Raw genomic sequence first — 15,239 nt, 5'->3', positions numbered from 1 at the left:
GGTGGTGAATTTCTTGGCTGGATACTATCCTAGAATTTTACATGTAATTAACACATTAAAAAATTTCAGATCAAGGTGGGAGAAGTCTGCTTCTGCTTTGGCATTTTTTCGCCGTGGGCTGTTGGAAGCCTGTTGAGAAGCAGGGCCTGGAGCTGGTTCCAGTCGTTTGGCTGGAGTGACCACTGATGCCCTTCGTGCTGAAGAGAGGGGGTGGTGCCTGGAAATGAACGAGTCCCTTTCTCAGCTGCAGGGTAGAGACTTGGAATGCCCTTACTCCTTCTAGCATTTTCCAGTGCAGTGGTACTGTCTCTTGGTCTGGGAAGCACATGGGGCCTGGGACCCCACATCCAGAGACAGGTGACTCCTGGCTGCTGTATTCCCAGTTCTCAAGACTCTAGCTTGGTCCTCTCGCATCTGATGATTATTGTTTTTGTAGCTTTTACAACTATTTCATTAACCTGTTTTGTTCCAGACACAAATGGAGATAGGTATGAGGAAATATGTTATTCTTCCTTCTCTTGAGCTCTTTATCCAGTTGGGGAGATAGGTTGACTGGGTCTTTGAGTAGTTCTAGAAGATTAAATTATTTGGAATAATCAATTTAGTGGGTAACTTTAAATTTTGATACATTTTCAGACCTATGTAAGTTGTAAGAATAGTATAAGGAACTCTCATATGTCTCCTCCCGGATTCAGCAAGTACATTTGTGGAATAATTAATTTTTAATTAACTTTCTTAGGCCGGTCCCTGAGACGAATAGGACATTGTCGCTAGATGAAGTGTACCTGATTGACTCGGGAGCCCAATACAAGTAAGTGAACTAGGGCTGCCATAGAACGGGATCGTGTCGGGTCAAAAGAGTTGAATAGGGGGTAAGCCAGGCTCCAGCAGAGGGTGCCCAGATGGGAATCTCACTGTGTGCCCGCCCCTAATGGAATCCTTCTCATGTCTTGTCCTTTTTTTCACCCCTGCTTGAAGTTGTCCAGTGGTGACTCTTCCCACAAAAGACCGTTTGATAGAAATGTTTAGTTCTTGGCCGGAAGTTGTTAAATACTAAATAAATAACTGAAAGCAAGCTTTCAAAACCGTTAGAAAGCCTTCTGCCCTAGGTCATAAACAGCCTGCTAGTTCTCTGGACTCGTAGCGCCCTCATCGCCTTGGGAAGTGAGGGATTAATTTTAAATGAGTAAATGAGAAACTAGGGTTGCCCCTGAATTTCTGAATTTCCATCTTCATGTCTCGCTCCTGTCCTATTCATCCTCTAGGATGTTTCTAAGAGGAGAACCCAAGATTTGGCTGGGTCCCAATGTGGAACCCACGAGAAGGCACTGGAATAGGTGTCTGCATGAAGATAGCATGAGCAGTTTTAATGCTCCGTTCCCATTGCAGTTGGGACTGTGGCTGATGGAGAGCCTGATTATTTTTTTATTTTTAAAGATTTTATTTTATTTTAGGGAGAGAGAGAGCGAGAGCAGGGGGAAGGGCAGAGGGGGAGAAAGAGGGAAAGAATCTCAAGCGGACTCCGTACTGAGCGCAGAGCCTGACGCAGGGCTCCATCCCACCACCCTGAGATCATGACCCGGGCCAAAACCAAGTTAGTTGTTTAACCGACTGAGCCACCCCCCGGGTGCCCCTGGAGAGCCTGATTATTAAGCGGGCTCCACCACATAGATGGAAATCACAGCCTAGCCTCGGGACACATGGGTCGGTATTCATAATAACAGTTTAGAGCTCAGGGTGTTGAGATCGTTTAGGTCACGTCTAAATTTTAGCAAGATTCCAGAAGTTATCCTTTCTATGTCAGGGGTGTGGATTAGTGCATTCTAAGAGATGTCTTTGGGTAATTGTAGGGTCCAGTCCTTTGCTGTCCTGATGGGAAGAATTAGAGGTTGGCCCTCTTTTGATAGAATCAGGCTCCTACTTGCTCCTATTTCCTTTGTCCTCCTCCTTCTCGTTTATAACCCCATGATAGTGTCACCTATGAAACAGTCCTCACACTGTAGACCAAGAGTGTGTGTGTGTCAGGGCCCGACTGAGTTCACTCTCACTACCTCAGGCCATCCTTACTTTCATACTTTGTCTCATTTTATTTATTTATTTAGAAAAAGATTTATTTATTTTAGAGAGAGCACGAGCAGGAGGGTCAGAGGGAGAGGGAGAGAGAATCTCAGGCAGATTCCTTGCTGAGTGCCGAGCCCAACATGGGGTTTGATCTCACAACCCCGAGATCATGACCTGATTCAAAACCAATGTTCAGATGCCTAACTGCACCACCTAGGCAGCCTGAGCCAAAGCTTATTTTGAGTGAAAACTAATTTGTCCTTTCTTTTGGAAAGGGATGGAACGACAGATGTGACACGGACCATGCATTTTGGGACCCCTACAGCCTACGAGAAGGTAAGGTGGGGCAGGAAACTGGAGAGCCCTCTCTGCTTTCTTAACAACAGCATTGCTCTTAGGAAAAGGAATTGTACAATGAAAGAAAATTTATATGTGGGATAGTAAAATAGCTCATTACTGTGGAGTCAGGCTTCTCTGCTTTATGATGTCCATTTAATTAATTACTGGAGAAATTTTAAAAGCATTCTGTCTGCTAAGGTCAGAGTAACTCAGATTCAAGTTTAAACAGCGTCAGTATTCTCTTGAATCAGGAAATCTCTTTGGGGATGGGAGTAGGGTAGTGAAATGTATACTTTTTACAAACAGCGTCTAGATTTGATTCTGAAAGCCACCCCCCCCCTTCTTCTTTCAAGTTCAGCATTTCCATTTATAGGCTTAGCTCAGGAAGCCTCTAAAATGGTATACACTGCTCAGTTTCTGGTCTGCCTGGCATGGAGAGGAGGAGATGACGGTGAGGTAGGAGTCTGGACACTGGATTTCAGGTCTTCTCTGCTGTTTGCTGGCTCTGTGGCCTGGAGTAAAGCACTTAGACACGTCCATAAAAATGGGGATATGAGTACCTGCCTCCAAGGCTGGTTATAACGGTTCCAGGACCCTCACAAGTTCCCGGATCAGTCACTACCCAGCAGATGTTGGTTGAGTCCCTGAGTGAATCTGTTTTTCTAGGAGATCCTACAGGAAGAGAGCAGATTTCATAGTTTTAGTCCTGTACCTGACCTGTTTGTAGGCATGAGCACCTTAAAGAATCTGACCTCGGCTCCACGTACCTTTGGTGTGACTCCTTTCTGTGCTGGGTAAAGAGCTCCAGGCCAGATGGAAGAGTGTGGGTTCAGTGCTGGCTCTGCACCTTACTGGCCACTAACCCTCCAAACGTCACTTTTCTTACCCGGGCAGTAGGGATCACCCCCGAGCCTAACACGGGTAGGGGACAGATGTTGATGCTGGACTCCTGGCTTCAAGGCCAGATGCCACCACTTACGAACTACGCCACCTGGCAGGCTGGTTAATCTCTCTGCCAAGTGAGGATGACAACAGCATCTCCAGCACCAAGTGTGGGATGAAGTGCTCAGTGCTTAGTACCATGCCCGGCACAGAGGAATAGCTCGGTAAATGTTAGCTCGCCTCATCGGTAGTTTTATGACTTCTGCTCGTCTTTCTCAGGCTCAGCCAGAGTGTGTCAGAATGTTCATTACAAGGGGAGGGCCTGTGGGGTCATCTCTCTGACAGTTCCTTTTAACTAAGTTTAATTTCAAGATATTCTAGAAAATTGGTCCCATGGCCAAGCTTTTTGTTTTTTCTTTTTACTCTGATTTTCTCTGTGGTATTCCTAAAAACCTTTAGAGGCAGGATTTTCTGAGCTGCCGGAAAACTCCAGGACTGAAGCATCTGTCCTCGTTCTGCAACATGCCCCTGGGTTTTCTTTGGCAGGAATGCTTCACATATGTCCTCAAGGGCCACATAGCTGTGAGTGCAGCTGTTTTCCCGACTGGAACCAAAGGTAGGTGGGTCCTTCTGTCATCTGGCAGGCTTTTCCTTGTTCAGGCACCAAACATGTCTAAGTCTGAGCGGAAGAACATGTCCTTTGTTCCTGTCAGCCCCGGCCCCTTCAGGCCCAGCCAGGGCAAGTGCTGTGTGGAGTGAGTCTCCTAGACCCACTGACTGAGCTCGGCGGGCTTCCCAGGGAGCCAGGCTTCGGTTTGGGCTTAACGTCAGCGGTGGACCTCTCTCCTGACCACCTGGGGTGTCAGATGACCCAGGCAGGTGGCTCCCAGGAGAGCGCAGCCAGCGCACGAAGGCCTCCGGGCCCAAGTGGAAGTTGGTTGGTGCAGCCTCCTGTCTGTCCTGCCTTGCGGGGCCAGTGCCTCCTTTTGGGACTCCTTTTTACTGGGAACCTGACTTCAGATACATGCCAGTCTGCTCGAGGACTGATGGATGGGGCATTGGACGGGGAGTTGACAAGACCTGGGCCTTGAATCTGCTTAGGTTAGGTCTGCACTCATCCCCCTGGGCATCTGTTTCCTTAGAGTTTCATCTTTGTAATTCTGAAGCTTCAGGGTCCCAGAGCTGGGAAGGGAAAGTCTGCCTCAGCCACACCCTTAGGGCTGCAGGCGGCCAGCCCCTTTATCGGCTTCCTGGACACAGTCCTCCCGCTTTAGACTGAGCTCTGGCTGGTGGGGGCGCGGCTGTCTCGGGAGCTCGCATTGTTAGTTCTTTCTTGTGCTGGCTTGAAATCAGAACCCTCCAGTCACTTTTACATGCTGGTTTCTGTTCTGGAGCCAAACATAATAAATCTAATCTCTAAAGTGCTTTGCAAATTGAAAAGTACTGGACAAATATCATCAAGTGGTTCATTATGTGTCTTTCAGGACACCTTCTTGACTCGTTTGCCCGCTCAGCTTTATGGGATTCTGGCCTGGATTACCTGCACGGAACGGGACACGGTGTTGGGTCTTTTCTGAATGTTCACGAGGGCCCTTGTGGCATCAGTTATAAAACGTTCTCCGATGAGCCCTTGGAGGCAGGCATGATTGTCACTGATGGTAAGTGTCCCTCACATCCAGGGTGTGCATGGGTCTTCGAGCCTGTTTGAAGGCTCTCTGTTGTTGCTTATCTTTTGATTATCTTAAAGTAAATTGGATATAATTTCCCCCTCTTGTCACCTTGAATTAAACAAGAACAACAACTTTTTATGATTATAAAAGTGATACGTGTTCATTTTAGAAAAGGTGAGGCCGTGGGACAGCATGTGGAAGAAAGTGAAAATCACTTATAATCCAGCCGCCCAGGGGAAACATTGCTTCATGTTTTGATGTATTAGCTTTTGGTCTTTTATATGCGCATACATCTTTTGTTCTCCTCATTCAGATTATACTGGATGTCTTGTTTGTATTCAGCTTGCTTCCTTAATGTACTTTTCCCATGTCATTACCAGATCTCTGTGCATAGAGTTTGTTGCCTGCTTCGTTATGTCGAATGGGCACCGTGACTTATTTGGTGGATCCTCTGCTATTGTACTCCCCATCCTGGCACGAGTTTTCAGGGACTTTAGAACCTTTCTTTCTGTTCCTCGAGTACCTGTTGGAAGTGGCCGTGTGGGAGGAGGCGGCATCTCTGGGCTCTTGTCCCCAGACTGAGTGGGCTGTTTGCCTGTATCCCCTCCTCCTTCAGGGTGGGGCTGTCATCCTGGGAGCAAGCACTTCTACTCCGCGTATACGTGCTCATCATGGGCTGCTTCTCATTTCTGGGTTTGATTTTTTTTTTTTTTAGAGCCAGGGTATTATGAAGATGGGGCTTTTGGAATTCGCATTGAAAATGTGGTCCTGGTGGTTCCTGTGAAGACCAAGGTAGGTAATTGGCTGTTTATTTTTAAATTTTCCTTATTTTTTAATGAGGGAAGATGAAGATATTTGTCTTTGGAGCCAAGAGTGTGCCATTCTGGGGCCAAAATGGAGCTTCCTCCCCAATACAAGGGAGTCTCCTAGAAATCAGTCTCCTCTGCAGAAGCCAGAAAGAAAATCCGTAATGAACTGGGACCCAGAACTGGGATTCCTGGGGCACAAGGCAGGCCCCTGCCTGATGGGATCTGGGGCTCTGAGTTTATTAGAGGCATCTTCTTGTCATGATGCTGGGGGTGGGGGAGGTGCTTGTTTAAAGGCCCCTCCCAGACCCGGGGCCACGGCCTGGAAACTGTATTTTCAACCAATGCCTCAAATGATTTTTATTGGGTAAAGCTGAGGAACCCTTAGTTATACGGTAGGTCAGGCCCCACAGGCTGGTGATGAGACGGGTCTGTTGCCTTCCAGAAGACAGGCACTTCACCTTCTCCCCATCACTATTACCAAGAGGTTGGAGGGCTTAGGTTTAGGCTTTACCTAGAAGACCCGTTTATTGCTCTTTTGTGGGTGATGGTGGAAATCGAACAGTTGGAGGGAAGTGGCTTCCTCAGCGTGCTGGCCTCTGCTCTCTGCTTCCACATCGAAGTCACCTTGAGAGTGGCCTCTCACCTCGCTCCCAGAGGCCTTGCCAGGAACAGAGACCCAGCATGCTCTCAGGTGCCCTGGCCAGTCCGTACTCCGTAGCATGGATAAACCTGCTATCTGTCACCGGATGGGACTGGCTGGTCGAGGCAGGACATGTGGCTAACTGTTAAATAAAAGTGATGCTGGGGACTTGCACTCTGGTAGAGTCTTGAGAACCAAAACCAGTGATGCCCCTCATCCAGACACCACCATGCTCTGCCCCCACTGCTTCTCCGTCACAGTGGACGTTAGCCCGGGGACCTGCTGCTCAGAGCCCCTCGGCTTTCCCCGATGGTGGCTGTTGGCGCAGTGGGGCAGCTCTAGGACAGTGGCGTCCAGTGGGTTCGTCGTGCCTCCTGGGCCCCCTGCAGATGCTGACCAGCAGACCCCTTCTTGGTTCCTGTTCACACCTGCCCTGGGGGGTGGTCATGGCTGGTGGGAATGACCTCATGGTGGTTCATTGGGGTAGATAGGAGTAAAAGCCTCTGTTTTCTTCCTTTTCCAACAGTATAACTTCAATAACCGGGGAAGCCTCACCTTTGAACCTTTAACTTTGGTTCCGATACAGACCAAAATGATAGATGTGGATTCTCTTACAGACAAAGAGGTAATGAGGGTGGCTTGGAGGAGACAGAGTGGGAGTGGGGGTGGAGAGCTACCTTACATTCTCTCATCTCTTCTCACTTTGTAATTTAGAGATCTGTGCCACCTGAGTCTGAAAATCCAAGGTCTGTTGAGGACTGTAGATGCTTTTCCTGTATTTGTTGGCTCTCTAGGTAGAGATAGTCCTCCCTGCACCATTGTGGGGCCGTAAGGTTTCTTGAGTGGGACTAGCTCGCCACTGCTTTCCTTGAGGGCACGGGCCATGGCCGCACTGAGCGTTTAGCAAACCATGGGCCATGGGCCTAGGAGGAGCCAGATGGGTGGTAGGGCCTGTTGGCCACTGCATGTACCAGATTGTTTTCTCGTGTTGAATGAAATATTAAGGGAATGAAAAGCGAAATCTATTATCATACACCCAGTTTTCACACAGACAAGGAGAGAGGCGGTGCCTCCTCTTCTGGTCACTCCGGGCTGTGAAGCTCTTCATAAAGCTAGGAGCACAGTGGGGCTCACTGTCAAGATCCGAGGGATACAGGCCTTGAAACCCCTTCCATCCTGTGCTGGGTCCCCAGGCCCACAAGGCCAGGTGAGGTGACGGGCCCCGGGACCTGGGTGAGTAAGGCTTGAGGGATCAGGCAGGTGATCAGCATCGGAGCAGAGACGGGTCAGAAACGGGGCGGGAAGAGTCAGCACTGGACAGACCAAACGGTTCCTGAGCCAGGGAGCCAGAAGCCAGAAGGACACAAGTTTCAGAGCAAGGCAGGTGGTCGGAAGTCCCTGCAAACGGCAAATGAGTGGTGGGAGCCAAAGGCAGGACGAGCCTGGCAGGTCCCGTAGGAGTAAGTTCCTGTTGCCAGAGCAGCTACTGACCTCACCCCGGCCACGGTGAAGCGCCTCTTGAGACGTCCTCCGCCATGCACACCTGGCCCCATGCCCGGCACTAGGAAAAGTGCCTCTGGCGGGGAGGCCCCTTCTGCTGGACCGTGGAATGGGACTCTCCCAGCCAGAAGCCCCTTCTCCTGACCCGCTCACAGAGGGGTGACAGCAGAAGGTCCTCTGCTTCTGCTTAGTGTGGGCACCTCTGCTTACCCGTCAGTGTCCTTGACCGGCCAGACATCCCCGCTCACGGCCCCTAAACGAGGCGACCGTTGTGGGTTTATTCAGCTTGTCGAGGGTGCCGGGCAGGAAACCGCTTGTCAGTGGCACAGTGTCCGGTGTGGGCCTGGCAGGAAGAGTCCCTCCAGCGGTCCCTGGCTTAGGGGAGAGGGGACAAGAACACGTGAGCGGACGTGGAAGCCAGCGGCTTGAGTCCTTTGTGCTCAGTAGGAGCCAGGGTCTCTTCTCATGGCCTCGGGTACAGCTTCCAGGGTCTTAGCAAGGGGCTCTCCCGTTCGAAGTCACTTTGCTCTCGGAAGCCCAAGGCCGTGGCTTCCTACCATGCAGCTCTAGGTCAGGCAGTCCCTGCTGTCCACATAGAGTGTGCTCATCAGGAGGCTTCCTCCCAGTGACACTCCACCTTGTCCACAGAAATAGTGTGTGGGGAAGGTTGAGTGAGGCCATTCTTCCTTGAGGGAGGAATGTTGTTAACCTGGCTCGGTCCACCCCATGACATTGAACATAGACCAGTGGGCTCTGTTGTACTCAGTGGTTCATTACTATACCTTGTGTGGCCGAAGCACTGAACTCTTCTTTCTGCCGATTAGTTTCTGTAGGGCAGATAATAGCTTCTTACCCTTAGATCATAAGCAAGTTCCTACAAATAAACAGTAGATGTATTTAACATACCAAGCAGAGTACATTTATTGTCTCTTTTAGCAAAAAAAAAAAAATCTCCTTCCATATATCACTTAAATCTGGGGCCTCATTCTGTCAGAAGGCACAGTAATACCCCACAACCAGATTCTGTCTATTTGGCTTTTAAAGTACTCAGTCATGCCCCTTACCACCTCCCAAACTGACGGTGTTTTTGGTTACTTTAAGGACTTTTTGGGTTGGGTTTGCATTCCCGTCATTTATCGCCAGATGGCAGCTGAGGACTTTGGTCATGAACGTGGGCAGCTGCAGACTTTCGGGGCCTTTGGAATGTTGGTCAGGCCCCCCTGAGGCTGCGCGTACAACTGAAAGGGTCTCGGGGTCTCACCTTGGCTCCGGGCTTGGCTGCTTTGGACTGCAGGCTGTCTCGTAGCCCTGCCTGACCCGCAGCAGTTTGCTTGCTTTTGACTCCCTGTCCCGCTCCCAACTCCCAGCAGGGGCCAGTAGGCTCTTCCCCGTGGGGAGTGGAGCCCTGGCTGGGTCGAAGCCCTTTGGCAATACCGCCGTGTCCGTCTGCCTGTCACAACCCCGGAGCTCGTCCTTGGTACCGGGTCCGGACTTGGTACCGGGTCCCCGGTGCCCATGCTTCTGTAAGAGCGCTGCCTTCCCAGATGGCGTGTGGCTCGTGGCAGCAGGGGCGCGGATGGCGGGGTCTGTCTTGCCAACTTCGCTGCAGCTCAGTGTCGGGTTGGGCCCGCTTCATGGCCAGAGAAGAGAGTGGGTGGTTGTCCTCTGGTAGAACTTGCTTCACTCCAGCCTTCACACCTGCCCCACCCCAGGGAGGGGAGAGTTCACCCTTTTACGGCCGCGGAACTTTCACCGTTAGGCCCTTGTGGATCTGCCCCGACCCAGGCACCAAGTCCTGTCAGACCTCCTTCCTTCTTACCTCTTTTTAAAAGATCTCCTGGGGCGGTGGGCACGTTCTGTTGAGTGTCTGAAAGTTAAGCTCCCGGCCTCACCCTTCAGCACCACAGTCCTTGGTCACCAGAGGTTTGGGGTTCATCTAGATAGCCACACTCACAGGACCGTGGGGGCTTGGCTGATCCCAGTTTATTCAGCTCTATCAGTGGAAACGGGTAGGAAGCTCAGTGCATTGGTGTGACACCTTCAGGTGTGTCTCTTAGCAGGAGTTTCACCAGCCCTCTAGGGCTAGTTTTCAGCCCCCCTCCCCTCCACTGCCACCCCGAGATGGCTGAGATGTGAGGGAAGGAGGCCACATGGGTGGGTGTAGGACCTACCAGACCCCCTGCCCCGTCCCTCTGAAAGTGTCCTGTGAGTATGGCTTGGGGGTCCTGTTGGGAAGGATACCTGGTTACAGGTTACTCTGCACCCAGGGAAGCCCGAAGCCATGACTTGCTCTCAGGTATTTATAGTTCCTTCACAGTCATTGCCAGTCCACCTGCAGTAGACTGTTCTGGACGCATTTTACCGTAAGCAGCATGGCCTTGTCCCCTTGATTTCCAGGGAAATGGAGCCTAAGGAAGTTACTCGTCCCTGAGCAGGGGGAAAAGGTTTTGTGTATCTCTGCCCTCAACTCATGATCTCCGCACCCGGGGGCCTCTCCCTGTTTGCCCCTGTAGCCTCTGGGAGAGGTGTGAATACTGCCTGTCTTTCTCCCGTCTTGCAGTGTGACTGGCTCAACAATTACCACCTGACCTGCAGGGACGTGATCGGGAAGGAATTGCAGAAGCAGGGCCGCCAGGAAGCTCTCGAGTGGCTCATCAGGGAGACGCAGCCCATCTCCAAGCAGCATTAATCCTCCCTGGTTTTTGTTTTTGTAAAATGCTCTGGGGAAGGGAAGAAGCCTGCCAGATCCCTGACAGCTGTCCCCTTTCCTCTCCTCCCTTCTTTCTTCCCCTTTTTACTTTGAGATTCTAAGAAGAACTGAGAAATCTTCTTATCCTCTTTGATATTTTCTTGCAAACACTCAGTCTTTTATGATTTTTTTAATTGTTGAGAACGAGCCAAGAATAAAATTGCTGCACCAGAAGGAGGGTCCCGCAAAGCTGATCACTCGCTCAGGGAGACGCCCCGAGCAGCCGCAGTGAGTTCTCTGGCCAGTGATGGTGAAACACTGAGTGCTTACTCTCTGATGGTCAGGTTCCAGGTGCTAGTACATTATTCATGATCACCTTGATTCATGAGACTGTATTTATGATCAGTGAATAAAATGTCAGAATGTGCTTTGTCTCAACTGTGTCTTTCCTCTCAGCACTGTCCACCCCGCATGTTAGGCAAGCTCATCTCCAGGACTGGTGGCCTTTGGGGGAGACATTTTCTAGATAGAAGGTCCCCTTTCAGGAGAGATCCCTGGCCTCTCCACATATTGTCTGGCTTAACTGGAAAGCCTTTTTCTTTTCTCTGGAAAACCTAATATTTTGGTGAGTATAATGTCAAAAGTGAGTCTTCCGTGGTCCACCATGTGTTACACATTGCGGAGTCTCAAATAGATTTGACTATTTTTGATATTTCGTTGTATGGCTAGTTCTTTTTTTAAATAGTCTCATTAAATCTTAAACCATATCTTGGATTTGGATGGCTTTGAACGATGAATAAATATAAGATACTTCGGCCATCCACCAAAGCATGGTTGGCAAAGTCCATTACTTTGCAGCTGGGGAAGCAGAAAATGAAGTGAGCTAATCTGTTTTTACCATTCAGAACCAGGGTGTCAGCAGGGAAAGTTTCACCGATATGAGCCTAAATTGACAAGAGCGCCTTAAAACGCTTGCCAACATTTCTGTTGTCCCTCCTCTCTTCTTTTCTCTGAAGGATCGTTGGTTCCAACTTGCTGTGTGGAGGAAGCAAGATACACGGCTAGTTCTCAGGTTGTTTTTGTGATGTGGGCTCAATAACAGGATGTATTTTGATCCACCAAAGATCCATTCTTGAATGTGTTTGTTTCGCACTTGCTCCTATTTTTATGTCCCACGGGATTGTTCTTAAAAGAAGTTTCTCCTTGAATGATAGGATGTATTCATCGTGTCTCTCCTCCGTCATCCCTCTAAAAGTCAGAAGACCTCCCCGTTAGGACTCAGACCATCATCTCCTCTGCTCCCCCCGAAGGTTTTCCTCTCCCAGAAAACGGGAGCTGTGAATTGCAGTTGGTTTGGAGTTCAAGCAGACTGAACTCAAGCATGACAGCAACTCCACTGTTTGTTCATCGGGCTCGTAAACCTGTCCCTTCCCAAGGCAGCCTTAGAGCAAAGTTTGATTTAATTGGCTCAAGCCCCAGAAGCAAAGGTTCCTGATGCCGGGTGCCTGGAGTTTCCTGCCTGGATCTGCATGTCTTGGCATTAAGTCCAAGAGATAAAACTAGGCAAGCTGATCCCAGAAAGATGGAGAACTGGAATAAAACTGCAATGTGCAAGTGCCCAGAGGGAGGATGAGCTAATCGAGAATCAAAAGACTCTTCCCTACTTTTGAATAGATGATTAAGAAAAAAGATTGGGTGTAAAAACAGGCAGTATGCTAAATTTATGGAATAAGTCCAGGGAAGCTGATTTTCTTTTTCTTGCTCAGTTTATCCCTTGGTGAAGTTTGATGTACAAGGTAGTGAGGATTCCAGGAAGGGTACAGATGGGGGGCCTATACTATGTACACGCTGTCAGGGGCTGACTTCCCTCTGGTAAAATAAATCCATCCGTGTCATGTGTACGGTGGCGAGGGGCCTGCCCGCCACCCAGCCCTCCGTGCTGGTCCAGCCTGAGGGCCTGTCCTGGCATCAGCTGCCCGGAACTGAGAGAGGAGTGGGCAACTGTGCAGGAGGTGAGGTTGTGCCTGTGAGAGCCGCAGAGGAGGTTTTGCCCTCTTGTTTCCCCACGGCTGGGGGATTTATGCCGGCAAGGACGTGAAGACTCGACAAGAAGCACTCTGTGACACGTTTCATGCAATAGCTTGAGTGCTTTTGGCTCTGAGGGGAGATGCAGGGGGGCAGGGGGGAGGTCGGCAGAGGGGAGGCAGGGGCTTGGCAGGTAGAGCCCATGCTGTGGTTGCTTGGTGTGAAAGTATTGGGAGTACAGCGTCAGGATTCAATACACAGCGTCGGTGTTTACAAGCAAAAATGCAGACTTTGGCAAGGTGATGGCAGTTGTGTTGTAGTTTGTGGATCTCCCCAAATCACGCCCTAAAAATGGGTTTTTGCTGGGATAGCTCATGAGGAGCTCTAGACCAGACAGAGCTCATGGAGGAGATCTACACCAGATGGAGGTGACAAGTATCCCCACAAACCCTTAATATGAGCATGTCATCGGCGTCTGTGCAGGAGGAAGCCGAAGGTCTGGTGGACCCAAGAACCCCCAAATAACCATCAGGAAGTTGAGATCTCAGTGAGCCAATTTGTGAGCAGCCCCTGGAACTGGGGCTTGGTTTGCCCACCCCAGCAGGTGAGCAAGAGGGATTTGCGGTAAGGCCTCCTGGGGCTGGAGCGGTCAGTGTACCAGGAATGCCTAGGGCAAAGTCCCACACCGAGGAGAAACTGCCGGGATAGGATCCCGAAGGAAGCAGCGCAGGTGCAGGAGACACAAAGGAAAGACTCCTCTTCCCCTCCAGTCAGACGGAACAGAGCCAAGACTTCACAGAAAGTAAGGGCTGTATTTTTTAACACATCACAAAGTCAACAGCAAAGGGGGCTCTAGAGCCCTGAATAAAACTACCCTAGTTCAAGTCTCTCTTCCAGAAGTTCAGAAGAATTAATTTCACCTAAAAATGGGCAAAAGAGAAAAAAGACTGAGGTAAAGTGCTATTGCAAACTTAAAAATAATGTGCAGAATGACCTGCCTACAGTGAAATCACATCATCAGGACATGCCCATAAAATAAATGAAAACGATAATGTCTCAAAAACATATCTATAGATTTAAAAATAATATGCAAGAACAACATAAGACAGAATTAGAAAAGATGGGAAATTAAGAACTCAGGAAAGAATTAGAAAAAGCAATCATTTAAAATATGAAGGAACAACCAGGAGGAACATGGGAATGAATCAATGCAACAATGTTTGAAGAGCAATAGAAGATGAATAAGGAGAAGAAAAATAAGAACAAAATGAATAAAAAGGATTTAAGAGAATGTGATAGTTATAAAAGATGGGTAAAAAATTTAACATTTATGCAATAGGTTTCCCCAAAGAAGAAAACTAAAGCAAGGAAATAGAACAAAAATGAAAAACTATAATTTTAGAAAACATTCCCAAGATTAGAACAAAACCAAAAAGTTTGAAATTACACATTGCAGGAGAATACCCCAAAACTGAATAAATAGACCCAGAATGACCACCAGGACATATTGTAATAAAGTTATCATACTTTAAAGAAAAAGAATAAATCCTTTAGTATTCAAACAAATGATCCAGTAACTTAACAATAGGAAAAATGTGGGATTGCCACCCAGAATTGTTATTATTTTATTATTTTTAAAGAGGTAGAAGGGACACAGCAGTGTGGCCCCGATTCTGGGTCTCCTGGCTCTCCATCCGGGGCTCTTTCCACCAAGGACAGCTGCTTCCCCAATTCCTGACCCACAGCGGATACAGCTGTGGGCTCCAACCTCCCTGCAGGGGGCCCCCTCCTGTCCTAATTCCTTCCCTTCTTCAGAGTCTCTATGAAGTGTTTCCTGATTGCTCCAACTGAAAGTCCCTGCTCTAAATTTCTGTTGCACTTTCTTCACAGACTGTAGTGGATATTCTCTTCATAAAACCAACCTTTTCCCATGTCTCTCCAACTAGACTTGTAGCTCGTTCGGGTCCAACACCAGCTATTGCCAGGACTGGGCACACAGTAGGTACTCGTAAATATTTATTGATGGATATAGTGGTGAAGACATTCCAAACATGTTTACAGCAGAGTGAACCACAGCAGTGAATTGAATTCGGTCCCACCTCTTAATTGTTGGTGTGGGGCAAGTTATATATCTTCTTTGACCTCATCATCGTCTGCAAATAGGGATGATATGATATTTACCGTTAGCACATTTGTGAGGGTTACGTGAAAAATTGAGCACAAAACAGCCTAGTGCTAGGCAGGTAAAGTAGTAAGTACTCAATTAGCTGGGACACCTATATTTTTCAGCGGAAGGTGAGGTGCCCATTTTGAATTCTCTGCTTATTTCCCCCTATTTCTTCCTTCTCTAATTTTCTCATATCATTACTTAAAAAAATAAACTTTATTGTTTAGGACAGTTTTAGATATACAGTGATGAGAGTATAGGGAGTTCCTTTACACCCTGCCCCTGGTTCCCCTGTTATTAGCATCTTATGTATTATGGTACATTTGTCACCATTAATGGACTGATGTTGATGTATTATTAGTAACTACAGACCATAGTTTACTCACATTTCCTTAGTTTTAACCTAATGTCCTTTTTCTGTTCCAGGATCCCATTCAGGATATCACATTGCATTTTG

At 48.6% G+C, this 15,239-nt stretch overlaps 1 protein-coding gene across 3 annotated transcripts in view; it reads left to right on the top strand.

The window, feature by feature from the left end:
• Positions 1-11,017, top strand: part of XPNPEP1 (X-prolyl aminopeptidase 1) — a 51,078-nt gene extending 40,061 nt beyond the window's left edge. For 2 of the 3 annotated variants that reach the window (XM_064595256.1, XM_064595257.1), the window contains 7 exons: positions 740-811; positions 2,337-2,397; positions 3,742-3,898; positions 4,767-4,940; positions 5,668-5,744; positions 6,928-7,026; positions 10,462-11,017. In XM_064595256.1, the coding sequence (XP_064451326.1) occupies positions 740-811; positions 2,337-2,397; positions 3,742-3,898; positions 4,767-4,940; positions 5,668-5,744; positions 6,928-7,026; positions 10,462-10,590 (769 nt within the window). In that variant the 3' untranslated portion in view covers positions 10,591-11,017. The remainder of the gene's footprint in view (positions 1-739; positions 812-2,336; positions 2,398-3,741; positions 3,899-4,766; positions 4,941-5,667; positions 5,745-6,927; positions 7,027-10,461) is intronic. The other variant, XM_045878781.3, reaches the window with a different exon arrangement.
• The last annotated feature ends 4,222 nt before the right edge of the window (positions 11,018-15,239 follow it).

This window comes from Mirounga angustirostris, unplaced genomic scaffold (genome assembly GCF_029215605.1).
Source record: "Mirounga angustirostris isolate CCGP_5_RB_7025 unplaced genomic scaffold, mMirAng1.0.hap1 SCAF_6, whole genome shotgun sequence".
NCBI classification, from domain to species: domain Eukaryota; kingdom Metazoa; phylum Chordata; class Mammalia; order Carnivora; family Phocidae; genus Mirounga; species Mirounga angustirostris.
The sequence above is the reverse complement of the archived record's forward strand: the minus strand, read 5'-3'. Positions and strand labels throughout refer to the sequence as shown.